The following is a 22,444-nucleotide window of genomic DNA, read 5'->3' as shown; positions in this document are numbered from 1 at the left end:
CCCAGAGGACAAATACCACATACATCAAGAACATCTCATGCCGAAGACAATTGAGGTCTGATGTGATTTCAGAACATTTGGTGGTTTGATAATACCAGGTTACATATAAAAAGGAAAGCATTGTTCAGAAGCAGCTTTTTATTTTGTGAGAAATTATACACCCACCCCCCACACCCACTGACACAAATCAGAGCTATAAATGCATGAAAAACCTTGGGTATCAGAGTTTTTAGTGCTGAATATTACGCAACTTTTTGAAAAGAAGTATTAATTGTGCATTAATCATAGCAGCAGCATTTACTCTATTTCAGCACTAACTGATGCTTTTCTGGTAACTTTTTATGGATCAAAAATTACATATTGAAAATATAATCCTAAAATAGAGCGCTGCAGAGAAAACTCTCTTGAAGTCTGTTCCATAGTTATAACACAACAGCTTCTGGCTTTACAAATCCCTGGCATTTGAAAAAAAATATTCATTTTTTTTATTAAAAAAACAGATCATAAGCAGGAGCTTTCAAACACCACAATGCATTAAGGCTGCACAAGATATTGTTTTTATTCCTGAATCTGTGCTTTAAATAGTTTGCATTAAGCAAGACATTGAATACTCCAGAAATAGCTCTAGCTGTAGAACTCCTTCCTGGATACCTGCTGATGCTCAGACATCTTTCCAGAAGTGTCAAAAGGGCTTCCCACTTATGTAGCTGGAAGTTGCCAGGCTTAGAATGGTAATACCATTTTAGAATATAACCTTCCTGTTTTCATGCAATTCTTTACAAGCCCTCAAAACATCCACTAAGGCTATGAATTTCAAACAACTGCTTGATTCCATGCATGTGGGTTTAGTCAGAAGTTCCCAAACTGTGGCCCACAAGAACTTCATTTATGTGTCCGTGCAGATTTGTGGTTGAAGATGTGAGAAGGATGGCACAGCCATACCATTAAGTATTTATATTGACTTTCAATTGTATTTTCTATTGCTTCTTTTATTTCTTATATTGTATTTTTAATTCAAATTATAAAACAACAAAATACAATACGTAAGAAATAAAAGACGCAATAAAAATACAACGAAAAACCATACAGCGTCTATTGCAGCACATTACAACAGGGGAATAAAGTCATAAAGGGGTCCACCGAGACCCTCGGCAATTTCCAAATGGTGTGTGTGGTGGTGGGGAATTTGGGTTAAGTAATAAACAAAAATGCCCTAATACTCTTTAAACTCTCAGTTTTTGAAATAAAGTATCACGCACCTCACACATAAAAGCATACAAAACCATGGTCTTCATTCCACATGGATACATCTGCCAAAAAAACCCCTTCCATCCATCTTCCACAGAACCTACTCATTGCAGAGTATTCTGGGGAATGTATTCTAGGGTGCGCACTATTCATGTCGGAATAGCACAGACCTCTTGCAGTCATTGTAACCTCACACGGACTGAGAGGGCGCCGCAGAACACATTCACACACACACTGCTTCGCTGTGGCTACACAGTTCAATAGCGGTGGAAGTTTGTCCTCTATTCATGCCTTTCTGTGAATCTTGCCCTCAATGCAGAAACTCCCAAGAGATTTCTAAGGAATACCTGGAGCCCCCAGAACAGTCTGAAAACTGGTGCCTTAAAAACCACACTTTACCTTGAAGTACATGCCATTATCCCAAATTGATGGCACTTAACCAGGCAAGCTGGGACCTATTTTGCTAACAGTAACTGCCCAGGTAAGGCTTACTGAAAATCTGGGACTTCAGTAGTGCATATGATTTCGCAACCAACTTAGCAAAACCCTTACTGGGAAGACCCTAGGAGGCCATGGTAGCGGCAAGCAATTTCCCTTTCAACAGCTCTTTCAGAATGTCCAACTTCCTCTGACATTTCTGGTAGAGATGCTGAAATGTGGAAGAACAGCAAAGTCCGACAAGTGTTTTGAACCCCAAGGGAAACCTAACAATAAGTATAGTAGCCTAGCAGGAGAAACTGCTGAAAGGAAGTTGCTTAAGAGTTAACAGCTATTGGAAATGCAACAGTTGATTCCATCTTGTAGACGAGCAAGCCATGCTCAGAGGGAACCACAGTAGTCACACTCAAGCCACAGATTAGGAGGAAAGTAGTCGCTAAATGGAGGATGGAGCAGAATGTGCAGGCGTTTTTGCTTTTTTTGTGTAAATCCCAAAGAGGCCTTCAAAAAATCTCAGAATGCAATGCACCAGATCTGCCTTCTACAACTTCCACTGCAGCACATTGCACTGCAAAGTGCTGGCAAATACCGTATTTTTTGCTCTATAAGACTCACTTTTTCCCTCCTAAAAAGTAAGGGGAAATGTGTGTGCGTCTTATGAAGTGAATGCCAGAACAGCGAGAGGGATCGCTGCTTTCGCTGCACAGCGATCCCTCTTGCTGTTCTGGCTTCTGGGATTCAGAATACTTTTTTTCTTGTTTTCCTCCTCCAAAAACTATGTGCGTCTTATGGTCTGGTGCGTCTTATAGAGCGAAAAATACGGTAAGTAATTATAGTTCTTCCTATCCATGTAGACAAAGTGACTTAACTCAAAAGACAGCGCGCCCGCGCGCGCACACACACACACACACACCAGTGTTTGAAACCCCCCATTGTTCTGAGTGCATTTTCCAACAGGGAATTTCATTAGTGCGAGGAGTTTCTGCGCTCTGGTAGCAGTACTACACCTAACATTTCAGATAAAAACTGCAGAGTGGAAGGAAAGCGGGACTTTTTTCTGCCTCCCCACTTCCAGCTACTCTCTGAAGACTGGAGAAGAGACCCTCTTAAGAAGATTAGGTGGGTGGGCAGGGGAAGGAATTTAAAAAATGAACATGTGAAAAATGAACAAAATATTTTAGCTGCAGTTCATTCATTTTCAGCTTTGTATTCTTGCTATAAAAAAAACACACCTATACATTCTGTTGTTGCGCCAACAACCTAGGTTTAAGGTGCCATTTGGCTCCTGGCTTTCATATCTCAGTTTCTAACAGCAACACACACACACACACACACACACACACACACACACACAATCATAGAGGTAAACTAAGTGGAAAACAAAGGCTGGGTATAGGATTCTGTTTTTTAAATAAAGTTAATGAAGAAGAACTGGCTAACTTTTTAAAAGAACCTCACAATGCTAGAGCTAGATATAAGTTAAACTTTTATAAAGAAGTCTGGGGAGGCTTATACAACAGAGATTAATTTTTCAAAAGGCCTAACGACCAAAAGAGCTACAAGTGTCCTCGCTAAATACTCTCAAAATGCTTTACAAAGCATTAATTGTTCACAATCTTTTAGCAAACAGTTCATGTATCAGGTGACTCAAAAGCTTTCTTCATAGCAAGGCCTTCAGCTCAAGCCAAGAGCTAAACAAAACAAGGGGCTGCACCTTTTGTACCAGCAGAGAATTCAGACTATGGCACAATTAGTATTAATAAGCAGCCAGTAAGATATAAAACAAGCTTATAAGATTAAAGACAATCTGGCTAGGGGGGGAGGGGTGATCAGTGACGCCAATAACTTATGTCTACCGATTTCAGGGCTCTTAGTATGACTTAGATGGATATCACCCAACATCCACAAACCCGCTGATGTCCTGCCATTTCAAAAATAAAACCAAAAAAATGTATATTTATATGTATCTGCTCTTTAGCCATTTGCTTTATGTATCTAATGCTAACAGTCTGCAACTGTAACAAGAAGTCCATTCATTCAGTAAACTATGGCTCTCGCTTACCTCCCAAACCAGAATCTAACATTACAGTCGTACCTTGGTTTTCAAACAGCTTAGTTCTTGAACATTTTGGACCCAGAACACTGCAAATCCAGAAGTGAGTGTTCCGGTTTGCAAACTGTTTTTTGGAAGCCGAAAATCCAACGGGGCTTCTGACTGGCTGCAGGAGCTTCCTGCAGCCGATCAGAAGCCGCGTTTTGGAAGTCGAACGGACTTCCAGAATGGATTCCAATTGACTTCCAAGGTACGGCTGTAGTTTGATTGTGATTTGAAACACTGGTTTGAAGGGCAAGTGAATGTAGGGACTGTTGTTGGCATCCGTCGGTCTCAGTTGGCAATGGAAGGGTGTGCCTTTGGGGGTGAAATCAAACTGCTGGAAGATCACAGCACTTGCTGCATCGGTAGCAGAGATGCCAGCTTGCGAGGGTGATGGGGGGGGGCAACATCACACTGCTTCAGCCATCCTCCCCCTCTGCGGAAGGAGAAGAAGCTGGCCACTGAAGGCGTGCCGCGCTCAGCTCCACCTCCGTGTTCTTTGGACATGGGAGGGGTGCAGCCCCCACCCAAAAATATTGGGAGGGCCCAAAAGGAATTGGACCCCCCAAAAGCTGGTCCCCTGGGCTGTAGAAACAGATACAGAAGAGATGTGCTTTGTTGCAGATGGGACAGATGAAGGCGTCCAGTTGTGCTACACCATGGCATTTCTTCTTTCTGTGCTACGACTAGCTACAAAAGGTGATCCGAACACACTAGAGAACGAAAGCATATGCAAGCCTGAGGCTTATTTACATTACTATCAAACCATGAGCTGGCACTGCACGTGAACCATCTCAAAAAATCTCTCACATCTTTGGAACACCCAAGAAAAGTATATCTTTAACATCTCTGGGGGGGAATTACCTGGGAAATATGATTGATTGAGGACTCCATTCTCCGGAGCTGGGACGCTTGGATATCCAGTAGTTGGAGCACATTGTTGGCCAGTGCATTGATCTGATAAGCAACACTGGCCAAAGACTGAGTTGTGTATGCTTTGGTCTCTTCTAATGCTTTCCTTTTGTCTGGAGCCTGAAGAAACGAAGAGAGAGAGATGTATTATTTTTCAAAGTTCAGAGAGAGGGAGAAGAACCACTTTAATAATTTAGATCACCCAGAAGACCTTATTACTGGATGTGCAGTCTGATAAGGTGGAACCAGAAATCCGCAACACAGAGAGTGCAGAAGGAATAAGCAACTAGCAGCATATGGTCTTGTTTAAAACTCTGCTGCAGGATCAGTAGAAAACCTCTAATAATTTACTACAGCAACACTTTTATAGCTCTCCCATATCTTTTATTCTAGGCAGCGAATGGAAGATGGTGGAATAAAAACTCCCCAATATTCTTGAAGCGTAGAATTTCAGAAATCCTACGTAAACCAGGAGGGCACATTCCTTCCTTCCCCCCCGCCCCTTGTGCTAGATGTTCTCTTTCCCACAATCCTAGAAAAAAAAACGGCATTGGATCTAGATTGCCTACTAAAACTTCTGGAGAAATGTTTTAAAAGCTTTCCTTACTGCTTAAACCAGTTACATTTCTTATTGTTTTACAAATACAGCTTGCTAAACAAGCATCTTCCCAATGTCATTTGTGAGTTCCACTAAAATTAAAAAGGCGCTCAGCATGTTATTAACTTATTGAATTAACTGTAACTGATGGCCACTCTTTTAGATGGCTTCAAAACTGGATCAGACAGATTCATGGTCTACCAATGGCGCATAGATAGATTAGATGGTTAGATAAATGATAGATAGACAGCGATACACACATTCCCCCCAAGTTTTGAATCAATATGCCTCTGAATGCCAGTTACTAGGGAGCAACAGACCTTGGCCTAATCCAGCAAAGCTCTTTCCCCCTAAAAGTTGGGACATATATGCCATTACTCCACTGGTACATCAGTCTCAATAATTTCCAGAACTTAAAGGAACCACTCCATCCATTCTTGGAGTGAAGTTCCGATACTACAGAACCTAGATTTTTTGCCAGAACTAGAAGATTCCTTGATTGCCCACCACAAAATGTCAGCCTCCAAAATATTCAACAGCAAATTCAAAAAGTTTGAATTCTAAGCTTTAGCTCAGCATTCATAACATTGGACTCACACTGTTAAGGGTGTTGTTTAAGCAAAAGGGCAGCTCCAAAACACAACTTTTAATTATGAAAATTAAATTTCCTTGTGCATGTTGGTAAGGGGTAAAGAAAGCACTTCCATTCATGTGTTTCACCCAGCTACATCTTTGCTCTCTCGCCTTCCTCTGCAACACCAACTACAACTTAATCAAACAAGTCCCATCCTCCTGCCTCCCACAGAACAGCTGTTCCAAACGTGAGTGGAATATTGCAGGGACTTGAGACCTTCAACAGCCTATTGCTAAAATGTTGGAGAGCACATATCCGAGCATCCAGTGCCAGCAGCTATGAGCAGCCCGTTTGCAATATAGGGCTGATACATAAGATATACTTTCCTAAGGCTATTAAACAGTTCAGAGCTGGAGTGAGATTTGAATCAGGGATTTTTTGGTTTCCAGATTATATGCTGTGCCAAAGGATTCTACATCACTTCTCACAAACAGGAGAATGTGGACAAGCAGAAGAAGGGCAAGCAAGAAGAGACAGTCAAGATAATGGAGGGACAAAACCTCTAAAGCTATCTAGAACCAACATTCAGCCTGCCTTCTAACAGACAGGTACAGTAAAAATATTTTAGGGCCAAATAAAATTGCTTTATCTTCCTGCAAAGATGGCTAAGCCAGCATTTGGGACTGCTACAGCTGTAACATCCACGCACGGCTTCTGGGCTAACCTAAAGGCTTTATGATCTCCAGGTCTCTCTGAATTGTGGCACTTGCAAACTTCCCAAGTCTCCTAATGATGCTTAGGTGGAGAGCCTGCTGCAGCTGATAGACATGCACAGGAAGCCGTATGCAGGAAGAGCAGCCTTTTGCTTTTCCGGAATGATAAGCATATAGTTCAGACAGGTTGCTATCAAAACGCTAAGCGAAGCACACCATTTCCGTTGGGCACAGCACTTTACATCTACCAGAGTGCTTCTTTCAAAGGAAGAAATATTGCTATTGACAAACTGAAATGTGCAAACAGGAAGGCATAGAGAAACATACAGACACAGGTTCTATGCAGCCTTAAAAAAAAAAAAACCTAAATAGCAAGCTTAGCCAGGAAATGGAGTGTTCAATTGGCACTCAAACCAAGCTTTGTATTTCCTGACTGCAGTGAGTGCAAACCGGAGCTTTCAATGTTGCATCATTAACCCCTCCATCTAAATGTATTTCCCTACTATTAAAATTGCAGTGGAATCGAAAGACTGGGGCAATAAGGAGGGAGGCATGGAGCAAAAATGCTTCTTCTATTCGCAAAGAAGCAAAAGGAGCTGGGGTGCAGGATTATAAGTGTGCAGTGCTATTACCATCTCTTCTCAACACACCAAACAAGGCTTTTCCACTGGATAACTACATTTTTCTCAATGGCCAGTTTAGTAAAAGAATGTTTGTGCTGGCTGGGAAAGTTCCAACCAACAAGTAACTGGAAGTCAGGTGTCCTAAGAAAGCATTCAAAAGACTTCACAAGGGTTAGAACTAGCGAGTAGAGACAGGTCCACCCACGGACTCCCAACCTTTCTGCATTGAGCAGAAAGATCTGAGAGGGTCTTCTGCTTGAATGCACTTGCAAGTCTCCCCATGGTCAGGGTTCCCGATCTAAAGGGGCTTGCAAGTGCCTTCAGTCAAATGCGCTTACCGTATTTTTCGCACCATAGGGCGCACCGGACCATAGGGCGCACCCAGTTTTTAGGGGGGGGAAATCAAGAAAAAAAAACTTTCCCCCCCCCAGCCCCAAAGAGCAGCGTACAGGGTGCGCGCAACCTCTCCCTGCCGGAGGGGTTGCGTGCAGCTATGGAGCAAGCCAAGTTTTGGCTTCCCCTTTAGCCCCATGCAGCCTCTCCTTGCCGGGAGATGCTGCACAGGGCTAAAGAAGCCATAGCCCCGTGCAGCCTCTCCTTGCGGAGGGGTTGCGTGCAGCTATGGAAGAAGGCAAGGCAGCAAGCGGGATGGATCCCGCTCGCTGTTTTGCCTTCCCCATTTTGCCCCGCGCAGCCTCTCCTTGCGGAGGGGTTGCGCGCGGCTATGGAAGAAGGCAAGGCAGCGAGCGGGATGGATCCCGCTCGCTGTTTTGCCTTCCCCATTTTGCCCCGCGCAGCCTCTCCTTGCGGAGGGGTTGCGCGCGGCTATGGAAGAAGGCAAGGCAGCGAGCGGGATGGATCCCGCTCGCTGTTTTGCCTTCCCCTTTAGCCCCGCGCAGCCTCTCCTTGCGGAGGGGTTGCGCGCAGCTATGGAAGAAGGCAAGGCAGCGAGCGGGATGGATCCCGCTCGCTGTTTTGCCTTCCCCATTTTGCCCCGCGCAGCCTCTCCTTGCGGAGGGGTTGCGCGCAGCTATGGAAGAAGGCAAGGCAGCGAGCGGGATGGATCCCGCTCGCTGTTTTGCCTTCCCCTTTAGCCCCGCGCAGCCTCTCCTTGCGGAGGGGTTGCGCGCAGCTATGGAAGAAGGCAAGGCAGCGAGAGGGATGGATCCCGCTCACTGTTTTGCCTTCCCCTTTAGCCCCGTGCAGCCTCTCCTTGCGGAGGGGTTGCGCGCAGCTATGGAAGAAGGCAAGGCAGCGAGCGGGATGGATCCCGCTCGCTGTTTTGCCTTCCCCTTTAGCCCCGCGCAGCCTCTCCTTGCGGAGGGGTTGCGCGCAGCTATGGAAGAAGGCAAGGCAGCGAGCGGGATGGATCCCGCTCGCTGTTTTGCCTTCCCCTTTAGCCCCGTGCAGCCTCTCCTTGCCAGGAGACGCTGCGCAGGGCTTTCCTGGCTTCTCTGGGAGGTGGGGAAATTCCCCCACCTCCCGCAAAACCGGCAGAAGCCGTGCGCACTTTAAAAGGGCTGCACGGCTTCTTCCGGCTTTCCTGGGAGGTGGGGGGATTCCCTCACCTCTCGCAAAAGCCCGCAGAAGCCGTGAGCTCTTTAAAGGGGCTGCGCGGCTTCTCCTGGCTTTTCTGGGAGGTGGGGGAATTCCCCCACCTCCCGCAAAACCAGCAGAAGCCGCACACACTTTAAAAGGGCTGCACGGCTTCTCCTGGCTTTTCTGGGAGGTGGGGGAATTCCCCCACCTCCCGCAAAACCGGCAAAAGCCGCGCGCACTTTAAAAGGGCTGCACGGCTTCTCCTGGCTTTCCTGGGAGGTGGGAGAAGGGACTGATGCGGCCAGTCAGTCCCTTCTCCCTCCTGTGGAAAAGCCCGCAAGAGCGCATGGAGCTTGTGTGTGGCTCTTGGGGGCTTTTCCTGCCTGCCTCCCCCCTGCATTCGCTCCATAGGACGCACAGACATTTTCCCTTGCTTTTTAGGAGGGAAAAAGTGCGTCCTATGGTGCGAAAAATACGGTATTATGAGCCCCCTTCAGACCTTCTAGGAAGGTCAGGGGTAAAGCAGATGTCTTCAGCACATTTGTACCATTGGAAGTTGAAGCCCTCTAGCGTTCAAAATAATGCAGGAGTAAAGCTAGAGAGAAGAAAATACATTTTGTACTTGGAATCATAGAATTGTAGAGGTGGACGGGACTCTTGGGGATCATCCAACCCCTTTCAATGCAGGAATATGCATTGTCCCATACAGGAATCAAACCTGCAACCCTGGCATTATCAATACCATGCTCTAACCAACTGAGCTATCCAGGCATCTACACTATACACCTTCCACATTAACCTCCAGCTTTGATAAGATAAACTGCTGTTGTACTTTGGGTGAGGCTTTTACCCCTCACTTCCAAGAGTCCCACAAGGCCTGGATGCAGATATAGCCATGCCTTGCACCTAAGTAGTTCTCCCTCTAGAGGAAACACATTTTTCATTTACTACTTTGTCCCTGGAGGCAACTTTATGAACAAACTAATTAACTGTCTGCTGCAACATACCCCTGTGCTATACTTCCAGCTTGTCACAGATGAAAACAGGGATTTGCTACACTATAAAACTCCTATTCTCAAGTCAAAGATCACTTAGTAAGCTCCACTATGACTACAATACTATCACTTGGACGCTATATTCATTTAATCTACAACAGCCCTGTCCTTCACAGGTCCAGCAGCCAAGAGGGCAATGGTTATTATGGTAAAAGTTATAGCCAAAAAACCCCCCCTATTTGTCTACAATACTATCCTCCGTGGTGAAATAGTACTGATTGCAGTGAGTGAAATGGAAAGCTGGTACCTCAATGCTCATGTGGTACACAATGAGACGCATGTGTTCTAATCTTCCATGTTTTCAGATCTGGGGCCCACTTTGAACTCAAACATGCATTTGAGGACCTATTTCTTTTTTAAAATTTACCATAGATTTGTATACTGCTGCTGTTCCAGGTTGTGACCCATCTTAGATGACACTGCAACCCAGCAGCGGATCCTGGTCACTAGTTAAAGATCAATGAACCAGCAGACAAGGTGAATGATAACATTAAGCAACTTACCAGCAGCTTACACTAAAAAATACCAAAAGCAAGCATGCTTGCATGGCAGAAATGGGGATGGCAGGATAATGGTTTACCAGAAGCAGGGACAAGGCTATAGGGACCTTCTCTGGTAAATAGAGAGAGTTGGCCTCTGTAGTAACTTCCTTCCTCTACTTTGGCAATGAGGGATGCCTCCAAACATTGTTGGCAAAAGCCAGCCAGGTGCCATTATCTTCCTAATTATTTAAGCTCCAAGAAGAGAAGCCCTGTGTGTCTCAAAAGCTTCCTTTCATCATGTTTAATACCTGTGGGTTCAAATAAATGATTTTGTATATTCTGCTTTTTTAACAAGTCTTTCTTGAAAAGGGTTGCTGTAAAGAGTTGCTATAATTTTTGCAACAAGAACTACAATTTAACCTGTACTGAGGCTGTGTAGCTGAAAAGCAGCACAAATGTTCATATGTAAATGTGCTGAGGAATCAGTTCAATTGTTGTAAGGGGGGTGGGGGAGCTGCAGCTAAACTTCTTTCCAACAACCCCTTGGATAAACAGACCTGTACAATTTAAATGCATGAAAGCCTACAAAAGATGCTGAATGAATTGCATTGAGCCCTGCATACGTTTTCATATAGCCCAGTCTACTTAGCACTGGCTGGTGAGAAACAAATTAGATTATTTTAATCCATTTACACATGACTTAAACAATCTGTCCACATCACAATTTACTTAGCACAGGATGCTGTAACCTACAGAACTGTGCCAAGGAAAGACAATGGTCAACGTGCTTTCATTTAAGCAATTCACTTCCGCTAATTCACTTCACTTATTGCTTAAGCTTTCTGAGAAACCTACAGAATTCAATTTACATTTCCTGGCAAGTGGAACAGTTTAGCTAGTTATGTTTGTCCTCAGGTTGTAGCAGCACTTGCAGTACATTAATTGTAGATTGAGGAATTAAATTCTACTCCCACCAGTTTCAGTATGTGCCAGATTATTGGACAGGCCTATGTCAATATCAACGTTTCAGTGTAATTCAAGCACCCCCTATCTACATGAAGTGATCCTCATAAGGGCATTGGAAGGCAATATGTTTCCACTCTCAGAACTGCCAAAAGCCTGTATATTTAGGTGTATGCTGCATACAGCTATATCTTTTTTAAAAAGTACAAGACCTGGAATCCACAGAAACCTAGTACACCTGTTAATACAACAAGCACTTTCTTAGTCCTCTTTGTGGCAAAGAAAGGTTGCAAACACTACGGCAGCATTTGCTGTAGACTCAGAAACCAGAGAGTTCATTGGCCGTGGGCACATAGTTCCCCTTCTCTTTCTCTCGTCATTTCCTAGTCTCCATAGGCTTCCTGTTTCCTCAGATATTAACTTGTAAATAGCCACTTGCCTAGTCTCCCGGGGCAAGCTAAAAACAAGCTCTGGGTCCACAATGCTCCTGCGATGTGGCCTGTCACACACTTCCATGCAGAAAAGGGGAGCAGGGAAATCCCAAGCAACTGAGTGGGCAAGGCTCCCCAGACAGACAGACTTTTGATCTAGGGCAAACTTGTTTTCCCCTGGATCACCTGAAAAATGCTGAGTGTCTTGGCAGACTCCTTATTGATTTTGCTGCCCATTGTAGAAACTGCAGTGTGCTACATTATATACTCTATGAATTTTAATTGCATTTTTACAGACACTTCACAGGCCACAAGAATGAAGCTCACGGGCAATACTTTGGGAACCCGTGATCTAAGGGAATTTCCCCTCCCCAACTACTATTATATTGCTAATCACAATATTTTAATTTATTACCTGCCCTTCACCCTAAGGTGCCAGGGTAGGTTACGCCAATCGAAAAATGCAACATTAAAACTGCTTACAATCGCAAAAAAAAAGAGTGGGTCCCAAAAATGTACCCCTCAAATATCCACTGCCAGGGTAGAGAGGTGCAGCTATGAGCCAAGTGTAAGAGCTAAACTCACCCTGCCCAGAACACAGTTCTCTAACAGCTGAATGCAGAGCTGCCTCCCTCTTCCTCCTGGGCTCGGAGGATGGACAAGAAACTGATCATCTTGATCAGGGGTTGGCAACCTAAGGCCGGATGCGGCCCAATCACCTTCTCAATCCAGACCGCAGACAGTCTGGGAATCAGCGTGTTTTTACATGAGTAGAATGTGTCCTTTTATTTAAAAGGCATCTCTGGGTTATTTGTGGGGCCTGCCTGGTGTTTTTACATGAGCAGAATGCGTGCTTTTATTTAAAATGCATCTCTGGGTTATTTGTCGGGCATAGGAATTTGTTCTTTTTTTCCCTTCAAAATATAGTCCGGCCCCCCACATGGTCTGAGGGACAGTGGACCAGCCCATGGCTGGAAAAGGTTGCTGACCCCTGATCTTGACACTTCAAAAATGAAGAGCTATCTTAAATCAGGATTCCATTGTAGACAGGGTGTCCACCTACTTGGATGTGCCTTCATTCTGTCTTTGCAAGGAGGGGCAGGCACTGAAAGCGTGTCTGAGGAGAAGTGGTTTCATTTATTTCTGTGCTTCTTCTGCAAGAAGAGGATGCAGGCAGAGTTGGCTAATTTTGCTTTCCCTCCCCGCCCCCACACCGGCCTCACCCCTGTTCAGACTCCGTTTGGGAGGCAGCCACAACACCAGTTTCTCCCCATCTCCCTTCCCATGTTTCTCCTCCCCTGACAGACTTTAGCTTTTTCAATGTCACACGAGGGAGTGTGGCACTCACGTGGCAATGGGCGCGTGCAGCATCTCCTTGACACACGCAGCACCACAGAAGCAAGACTGAGGGTAACCACGAAGGAACAGGCGAGGTGCAGCCAGGCATTTGCAAATGCCGTAACAGGCATGTTTTTCTTGCTGGCCTCAAGTACTGCTTAACTTCTACACTATCCTGGCTCCCCAGGTTCAGGAGGGGAAAGCGGGGGCACCGTTCTAGACACTTTTCTTTTTACCTGAATAGAGTAAGAAGAGAACTGCAGGTGCAGGTGGTGGTAAAGGAAGCCGCAGAAGGTCAGGGCATGGAGAAAAAGCAACGCTTCCCCAATTTGCAAGGCTGCTGTAAGGACTTCCATTGTGCCTGACCAGCATATTTTGGAGAAAGCAAAACCTAAGGGTTTGTGAAGCAGTTTAAAAATAAAATGTGCACAACTGAAAGCAATTTTCGGTTTAAGGCTCATTCAGGCGTTCTTAACAGGCAGAGGGCCTTTTTGGTAGTGGTGCCCACCCTGTGGAATGCCTTCCACCAGATGTTAAGGAGTAATTTGATAACATTTAGGAAACATCTGAAGGCAGCCCTGTATAGGGAAGCTTTTAAAAATTTAATATTTTCTATGTTTTTCTAATGTTTCTAATATTTTCTATGCTGGAAACTGCCCAGAGTGGCTGGAGCAACCCAGTCAGATGGGCGGGGTACAAATAAAAAAATATTATCATCATCAACAACAACAAAGCCCAGGATTTTAGTAAGTCTCAGATTACTAACTGAGTGATCCTTCCTGCCTCTAAAGACCTGAACAGGCAGTTTTCATCATCACCACCACCTTAGCATGGCTTCACCCAAACTCTCTGGTGTTGAAAGAGTATCAAGGGATTTGTTGCTAGATGGACATTGTGAGTCTAGCAAGGCTGCAAGGAGAAAGGATGCTGAACTCTCTAACTCAGCTGGAGTCATCTGGTAAGCAGCCAAGGGAAGACTCTTGAAAGAGGAGGGGGAAAGCAGGAAATAGCAAGAGAGTTGTAGACATTTCATTTGTCATTCCTTCCACAATTTTCAGGCTGCAACTAACTGCCAGTGCCAAAACAGCACCACTAAGGCACAGGAGGGAGGTCTCAGCAAACTTGGGAGAAGCCCAAGGTTTGCAGAAGTACGAAAGATATTGGATGGCTTCAAAAGCAGGAGGGGGTTTGACAAATTCATGGAAGATAAGGCTATTGTGATGGCTACTTAAACACAATGGTCATGTTTTAAGCTCCACTGTTGGGAGACACTATGCTTCTAAACACCAGTTGCTGGGAGTCACAGATGGGGAGGGCATTTGCAACATTCCCCGTGGAATTATTTTGAGAAGAAGTTATATTGATTCAGATCACCAACCAGGAAAGTGCCTTTCCTCTGCCTTTCCCCAATACTGAGCATTAGCTTCCTTTATTAATCAGTGCCTACATATACAATTAATAATCACTGAGAGAGAGAAAGCCTCGCCCCTATAGTAAGTGGTTAGATAAACTCTATACAGCCAGTTGCTGGCATCTGTCTATCTTGGAAGACAATGGAGGAGTGAGCCTTTTGGGGTGGAGTCAAACTGTTTGAGAGTTACAGTGCCTGCTGTGGCTGTAGAGCATGGGTAGGCAAACTAAGGCCCAGGGGCTGGATCCAGCCCAATCGCCTTATAAATCTGGCCCATGGATGATCCAGGAATCAGCGTGGTTTTACATGAGTAGAATGTGTCCTTTTATTTAAAATGCGTCTCTGGGTTATTTGTGGGGCATAGGAATTTGTTCATCCCCCCCAAATATAGTCTGAGGGACAGTGGACTGACCCCCTGCTGAAAAAGTTTGTTGACCACTGGTGTAGAGACTGATATGGGAGATACTTTTTTTGTTGCAGCTGGGGCAGATGAAGGCATCTGCTTGCGCTACTTGCAGATACACAATGGCAATTCTTCTCTCTATGCTCCTCCAAAAGGTCATTCCTCCGCTGGTCACTGCTATGGATGCAGGACCTGACTGCCTGACTCCAAGCAGCAGCCCTATATAACACAAAAGACTCCTTGGTGTCTCTCAGCAGTTTGAAGTAACCCTCTAATGCAGCCTGTGTCAGCCCTGGGTCCCCAGATGACAATGAACTAAAACTCCCATCATGCCTCTCTAGCAGGACCAATGGCCAGGGATGATGAGAGTTGTAGTCCAACAACATATGGGAACCTAAGGTTGAGAAAGGCTGCTCTAAAGTGTTATCCGTCCACCTCACATGTTTGGTGTTTTGTTTTGGGGTTTTTTTAAGAACTTGGAAGGCTAGCCTGCACTTTTAAGGCATTATTCAACTATTTTCGTTATTTGTTGTAGAAACAGGTCGCAGTTTCTCCAAGCTCCCCTCGAGTTCCTGTTCAGCTCAGTCTAAGTCTTCCACACGTGATCTGTGATAATGTGTCCCGGAGGTTTAATTATCCCACTTGCGCTAGCTAATGTTTACAGACTACGAGCCAAGAGTCCAATTTGCAGCAACGATTAAGAACTGTAAATCCAGAGGTCATTTAAAATAATTACGAGAGAGCTACCTATCGAGTGAGGGTTGTGGGTTTTTGTTTTTTGAGGTGGGGGGGGGGGCTTGAGATATTGCCGGCCGTTTCTTCACGTTTCCACAAAGCTTTTAAGAGGCGCTTAGCAGGAGCCCAGCTCTTGCCATTATGGCCCCGGAGCAGGTCCGCCATGACCTCAATACATAAGATAGGAAGAACGCCAGGTCAGCACTCGCTAAGGCAGCAGCCACAGAACTCCTCCGCACCGTGGGGAACAGTCTGGAGATTAATATTTAACAAGGCAGAACAGAAACATAGCTACGTAAGTCTGCTCTTAAAATACTCTGCTCTGTACAGAGGACTACAGACCTAGCCTATAATGGAGAAAGATCTATAGCAGGCGTGCGGAACCTTCGGCCCTCCAGATGGTTGCTGAACTACAACTCCAGCAATGGAGTCGGTCAATGGCCAGGAATGATGGGAGTTGTAGTTCAGCAATATCAGGAAGTCTCCCACACCGGATCTCTGGGGTTGGGGACATGAGGGATCCAGGCAGAAGGCCCTGCCAGCACTGGGAAGCATTACAGAACCTTTCAGACACTGTTTTGGCTATATAAGAGCAGCAGCTCCTGAGAAAGTCAACTCCATTGCAGCTGTGGTCATGGTTAAATGGCCCAGCCACCCACACATGGGTGGGGCCCAAAAACAAGACAATGAGCTCAGCATCCTGCTGGGAGGGTCCACCAATTCTGTTGTTTGGGAAAAGGCCCACGAGATCAGGTCCTGAGCACTTAGCTGCAAGTCAGGATCAAGAGCGAACTGCAGCTTGAGCAAGTCAGCCCAAACGGCAAAACTATAGGTTTGCCATGAGCAAGGATTGGTTGGAGGGGAATGTCATGCAGAGGGAAGTAGGCGAGCCTGAAGCATTCAGCTCCTTTGCAGCTGTGTGAGGATTCAAACCTGGGTCTCCCCAGCCCAGCACCCCACTGAACCAGCCTGTTAGTCCATCTAGTTCCCCACTGTCTCTTCTGACTGATAAGGATCTCTAAGGCCTCAAGCACAGATATATTTTTTTCTAGCTGCCCTACAGAAGATTCTTTTTGAAGTGGAAATGCCAGACACAAAAAATTAGCTCCCTGAAAAGGAGTGGGGGGGGGGGGGACGGAGATCTGATGAGAGAGAGACATTTACACTTTTGGCTCTGCTTTGTAGTGTGTGTTTGTGTGTTTGTTCACCCCACAGAATGTGGGAAAGGGTCTCTCAGGATCCTGGGAAAGGAGGAACGAGGCAACAGGCCAGCTTGGACATTCCAGCTTTTTGCTGCTACAACTGCTTGCAAAATGACCATTAAAATGTGACAGGGGGAAGAATCATTTTGATGTCCACTTGAGGATGAATGTAGATTACAAAATGGTGGTTGCTCAAGATCCCTTTCCAGCTCTACAATTCTATATTCTTCTGTGCTTAAAATACTATTAATAGTTTAAGGCAGATAGGAGGACAAGGGAAAGGAACAGAAAAGCATGCCAAGTTTGCCTTAGGAAAATGTTTACATTTCAGCTCAGAGTGATTACATTTGCTTAGTCACGCTGATTCATAATAACTGCAATTTTTGAGAGGACTGAGGTTCAGGTCATTAAGCTAAACAATATGCATTTAGACCACAAGAATGTGAAAACAGCGGGTTAACTCCGCACTGGTTAATTTCAGAGAAGTACAGCATTAACCAAGGGAAAGCAAAAGTAATTTTCAAGAATTGTGTGCATGGCTGTTTATGCCCTTCAGCTAATAAAAAGAAAACAACTCAGCACCCAAGTAGAGCAGAATTCTCAATCATGAACCGTTAATTATACAATCAGCATAAATTATGTAAATTAGCCAACTTGACAACCTCCCCCCCTCCCTTACTGTATTATGTTTCTGCCAGTCATGAGAAAAGGGTGGGGGAAATGAGTGGCCTTAAGTTTTAACCCCTGTTAAAACTGGGAATCCTTCCTTCCTAGTATCTTCTACTGTCAAGTATAACTTCAGAGCCATTGGTAACTAGAAACTTGCTTTTATAATGTAAGAAGTCCACAGGATGCAGAATTCGGCACAAAACATCAAATTTGTAGCTTGCACTGCAATGCAAATTACACAGGACATCCTGTTCTGAGGATCTTGGCTTTATCTCCTATTTTGCTGTGTCTTACAATCTCAGATCCCAAGTTCTTTAACTGTTTGCATTTTTTAGTTAGTAGCAACTCAAGCCTGATAACAAAGCTGGGAGTCTACTGGCCTTATCAGAACAGGAGATGGTAAGCAGGAACTATGCTATTAGGCAGGAGTCTCAGTGAGAACGTGCACCCACAGAGAACTGGACTGGCACCAAGCCTCACCTACCACCACTGAAATTAGACCACATTCACACCCTTCATTTAAAGCCCTGTGATAGACAACATGGTGTTATGTTAACATATGAGAGTGCTGGAGGTGAAATAGTTAAACATGTTACCCAATCAGAACCCAGGGGGTGGAGTCAGAGGGACTATAAAACCAGCTCTGGGAGGGGCGAAGGGAGGAGTTCATTGGGAGTTGGGTGGTTGGTTGGAGTGGGAGTGAATTGGGATAGAGTTTGTGGGTAGGTTAAGTTAGTGTAGCAAAATAAGCTGAGTCAGGAACAGTTAGGAACTAGGAAGACAAGTAAATATCTGAGAGGTGGTTTAATGAGAGAGCAGGTAGCAGAAGTTATAGGTCTGGACAGGCAACCCATGATTGTAATGGACCGATACCGTTTATGAAACCATATGCTTGTTAAACTGCAATAAATAAACAGAAGTTTATGTTCCAATTTAACCCTGACTGGACTCAGTATTGTACCAGGTAGGGCCTGGGTGGTGGCAGCAAGAAATAAAGTGGTGGCACAGGGATCAATAGACGGTGAAACCTCTGGGGACCCTGTGTGATCGCCACACAGGGCTTCCTCCAGACAATTCTGTTTGTTAAGGGTGCTGAGAGTTGTAGTGTAGACAATCTATTGCAGCCAATACACCTGGTGTACACGTGGTGCCTGCAACAGTTTCTCCCATTTGCAAACATGAACCTCCAAAAAAGTTGGAAACCCCCTGCTATTAACCACAGAGTACATAGCAGTCAATTGGTAAACCCAGAAAGAAACCTCCTAACAGACGTCTTGCGGAATAAAGTAGGTATAGCCAAACTGGCTCGAGGGGCCTAAAGCAGCATGGTTACGGAACCATCATCAAATGAGAAGCCAAGGAAATTGAGCCTAGATGGACGGTTAGGTTTAGGCTTCAGGGCAGAAATCCATTGCCCAGAGACCTTGAAACAATGGCACCAAAGGCTAGCCAACTTATGGAAATGTGTGTTTTTTAAGAGGGGAGAAGACCCCTTCCCAATGCTTGGCAAGCCTATGTGGGGAGAGAGTGGAGCAGCTACAATGGGGTGCCCAGTGGGGAGCCGAAGGCAAAAAAGTAACAGATGAAATGGGGTGGGCAGTGTGTTATAGGAGGGGAAATGGCTAGGCAGCAATGGGGACCTCCAGGGGGTACCTTGCTCAAAGTCCTGTTAAGCCCATCATCAGTGCAGTTTTCAAAAATATTCAAAACATAAGTCAGTCCAGGAAAGCCTGCCCAGGAACAGAGCTGCATGTGGGTGGTGAAATATCACAGTTGCTTGGCCATATTCCAGGTCTACTAAACAAGCCAAGAAGCACCTTTATGTGATTTTTAATGTACCCTTCTTAATATATCATGTTTGCAGGGGGTGGGGAGTTTCTTCTGCAACAGACCATAAGAAGCCATAAATTGCCCAAGGCTCTGGGAGGCTACAAGGTTAGGTTACATACAGCTTTTTTTTGCCCAAAAACGTACTGACTAAAATGTTGGGACTCAATCTAAAATTCAACATATCCCTTCTCCCCCCCCCCCCAAATAACTACTGGTAGAGCCGACTAATAAAAATCTAGCAAGCAAGAAAAAATATCAACGCACATGCAGTCTCCAGTGAAAGCAACGATGGAAGTCTGAAGTGTAAGCTTTTATATTCCAAAGATATATAGAGAGATTTTCAGTAACCAAGGCCAAAAACCTATAAATATAATATATCAAAAAGATAAACAAAGTCCGGGGGGGGGGGGGAGTGAAGAGAAACAACTATCTTAGCCACACAGTTATTCAAATAATTAAGTTTGGCAGGGGCAACCTGTGCCATTTCTGTGTCCATGGAAATTCAGAGCAAAGAAAACGGCAGGGGATTTTGAAAGTGTAACTGAGTTGAGAGACTGCTCTGTTAATTTAGCGGGCCCTTAAGATTGTGACAACGAACTATACGTACTCCCCTTTATGTCTTACAAAGGATCATACTGGTATGGATGGAAGGAAAGCTATTAGCTATAAAAAAAAACACTCTTTCAGTCACACAAAGGCCCACCAGCAACATTTGGTGGTGGTGGGGAAATGGGAGTTAAATGGTATGGACTTTAAAGACATGAAAAGGCAATGCTTTTTCTGGTAAAAAAAATGAGGTGCTGGTGCTCTTGATAGAAGTGTTGTGGGTGCCAGCACAAAATGGCTGATAATAGGTTGGTGTGGGCCTAGCCAGTACTCCAGCCTGATAAATACTGTCACCAGATAAGAACATTGCTTATAGAAGAGCCTTCCATACTGTGTGTTGCGACACAGCAGCGTGGCAGCTACAGTGTGTAGGTGGGTTTTGCGAACACTCCCTGTGCTCCTCTCGGGGCTGAAAAGGGGTTAGTTTAACCTCCGGTTTGCTAGCAAAACTGAATTACTGTGTTGCGAAATGATGCGTATCTAAAAAGTGTGTCACCAACATGAAAAGTTCCCAATAAGAAATTATTCCCAAATAAAATAAGGCCTGCTGGTGTCATAATACTAGAGCATGGTTAGGTAGAAACCATAGTATGGTGCTTTAAATGTTGTTGACATCCCAGAACACATGCAGTAACAAGTTTAGCTAAGCCAGCCACCTGCAGATCAGTTCACATCAGAACTGAACAGGGTTAAATTCCTCAGCATCACTCACTTTAAATCATGGTTTCCAATCCTAGTTTGAAACCAATGCTTAACCTTAGGCCTAACTGTGGTTAAGAAAAAAAAAAAACCATGGTTACACAGCATTGGGGATCTGTAGCATTTTAATATTGCTACTTCTTTCAGAATGAAGAACTGCATGAATTTCCTTACTGAATAGCAGAAACTGTACTAAAAAATTGGAGAACCCACGTTAGAAAATGAAAGTGAGGACCGTGGAAACAAAGACTGACTCAAGAAAGAAATATAAGTATATTTTTCCAATTGGATAAAGCAGAGCAATCACTTCAGGCTTTTAAAACCACCTCCAAATGACAGAAATGTTTACCACTATATGTGAAGATTATTCTTGTAGGCAGTGATCTACAAGAATAATTTTCACATCTAGTGGTAAACATTTCAGTCATTTGAAAGTGGTTTATCCAATTGGAAATATATATACACCGGGGTTCAAACTAAGGTAAGTTGGACTATCTGATGCACACCAAGGACACTTATTACAGGAATATGTCAACATGGTCATTCACCATCATTGCCAAATTACCAAGCAATTACTTGCTTCTGTGTTCAGCCAGTTTATAGACAGATTTGTTCAGCACGACTATCTAGCATCAGACGACACACAAGCCATCAAGAGCAGTCTCAGTGGACTGGAAAGCGAGACACAGACTTACCATGTTTACAATTAGGTCTGGGAAGAAGATCTAGAGTTATTAAAAGAAGCCTTTTGAGCAGGAACAGGTATGTTTATAATAAGCCTGCAGTAATTGGGAGACTCAAGGTTGGATTATACACTGCTAATTATGTATGCATCTACTTTTAATTCTCCATCTGCGATTTCTCAGAGACTATTTACAAAATGGTTTCCCTATAGACTGTCTAGATATTATTGATTATTTTTTTTCCTGTTACCATTGTTGTCTGTTACTAATGGGGCTTGAAATTAAAACAGCTTAATGTTTACTTTGCTTCCAGGCCGCCATCCATAACACAAGATTGTCTCCAGGATCAGAGTTTATCTAGAGTGTCAATCCGGTTTACCAGCAGAATCGCAGAGAAATGTAACAAAACACACAAAATACAAACAGAACGTATAAAATGTCTATTAAATTCTCACAATTGCAATGTGCCACACAAATAAAAAATAACCATGCCAATTACTATGGAATAACCAGTAATGGTCCATTTCCACTAAATGTAGTCTTTATCACGTTAGTATGACAAAGCCCTAATTTCTTGTGAAAAACTGGACTATGGAGTATTCCATAGCAATTGCTATTATTTATGTATTGTTTATATGGCACTTTGCATCTATAAAAGTATTAAAATTCTCATAAGTTCTGGGGCTTGTTTGTGGAGTTGCAGAAACGATACAGTGTTAGAAGCTGGGATAGAAGAGCTAGGAGCCAAACGGCTTCTGGGACCTGGGTTGTTGGTGCCGAAACAATGTCTAGTCGCCACAGGACGGGGGTGGGGGTAGTCAACAACACTTTTTATTTATTATATTGATAAGCATGAATTAATATGCAATTCACATAAGTGGCACGTTGTTAATATCACATTTTAAGCAGAAATTGTTAATGCATGTTTAATGTGGTGTTTACAATAAAAATATTGGCACCATACTTCAGTTTTCAAAACACTCTACTCTTTATTGTTAAACTCCTTAACATATACTTCGAGGCTTCAAAGCACATACATTTCAGTAATCCTTGAGGGTCAGCCAGGCACAAAAATGGCACCCAGACTTTTTGAGGTGCTTACAAATAGAGAATCTAGGCGCAAAATGCACCTGGCACCCTGCTAATTTCGAACCCTGATGACACGGGATTAATAAAAACTTGATTTATGATTATTCA

At 44.3% G+C, this 22,444-nt stretch overlaps 1 protein-coding gene across 9 annotated transcripts in view; it reads right to left on the bottom strand.

Annotated features, from left to right (window-relative positions):
• ABI1 (abl interactor 1) overlaps positions 1-22,444 on the bottom strand; it is a 105,582-nt gene that overhangs the window by 57,666 nt on the left and 25,472 nt on the right. For all 9 annotated transcript variants that reach the window (XM_028749751.2, XM_028749752.2, XM_028749745.2 and 6 more), the window contains exon 2: positions 4,646-4,813. In XM_028749751.2, coding sequence (XP_028605584.2) covers positions 4,646-4,813 — 168 coding nt within the window. The remainder of the gene's footprint in view (positions 1-4,645; positions 4,814-22,444) is intronic.

The sequence above is a fragment of the Podarcis muralis genome, chromosome 12 (genome assembly GCF_964188315.1).
Source record: "Podarcis muralis chromosome 12, rPodMur119.hap1.1, whole genome shotgun sequence".
Taxonomy (NCBI): Eukaryota; Metazoa; Chordata; class Lepidosauria; order Squamata; family Lacertidae; genus Podarcis; species Podarcis muralis.
This window is presented reverse-complemented; position numbering and strand designations above follow the sequence as displayed.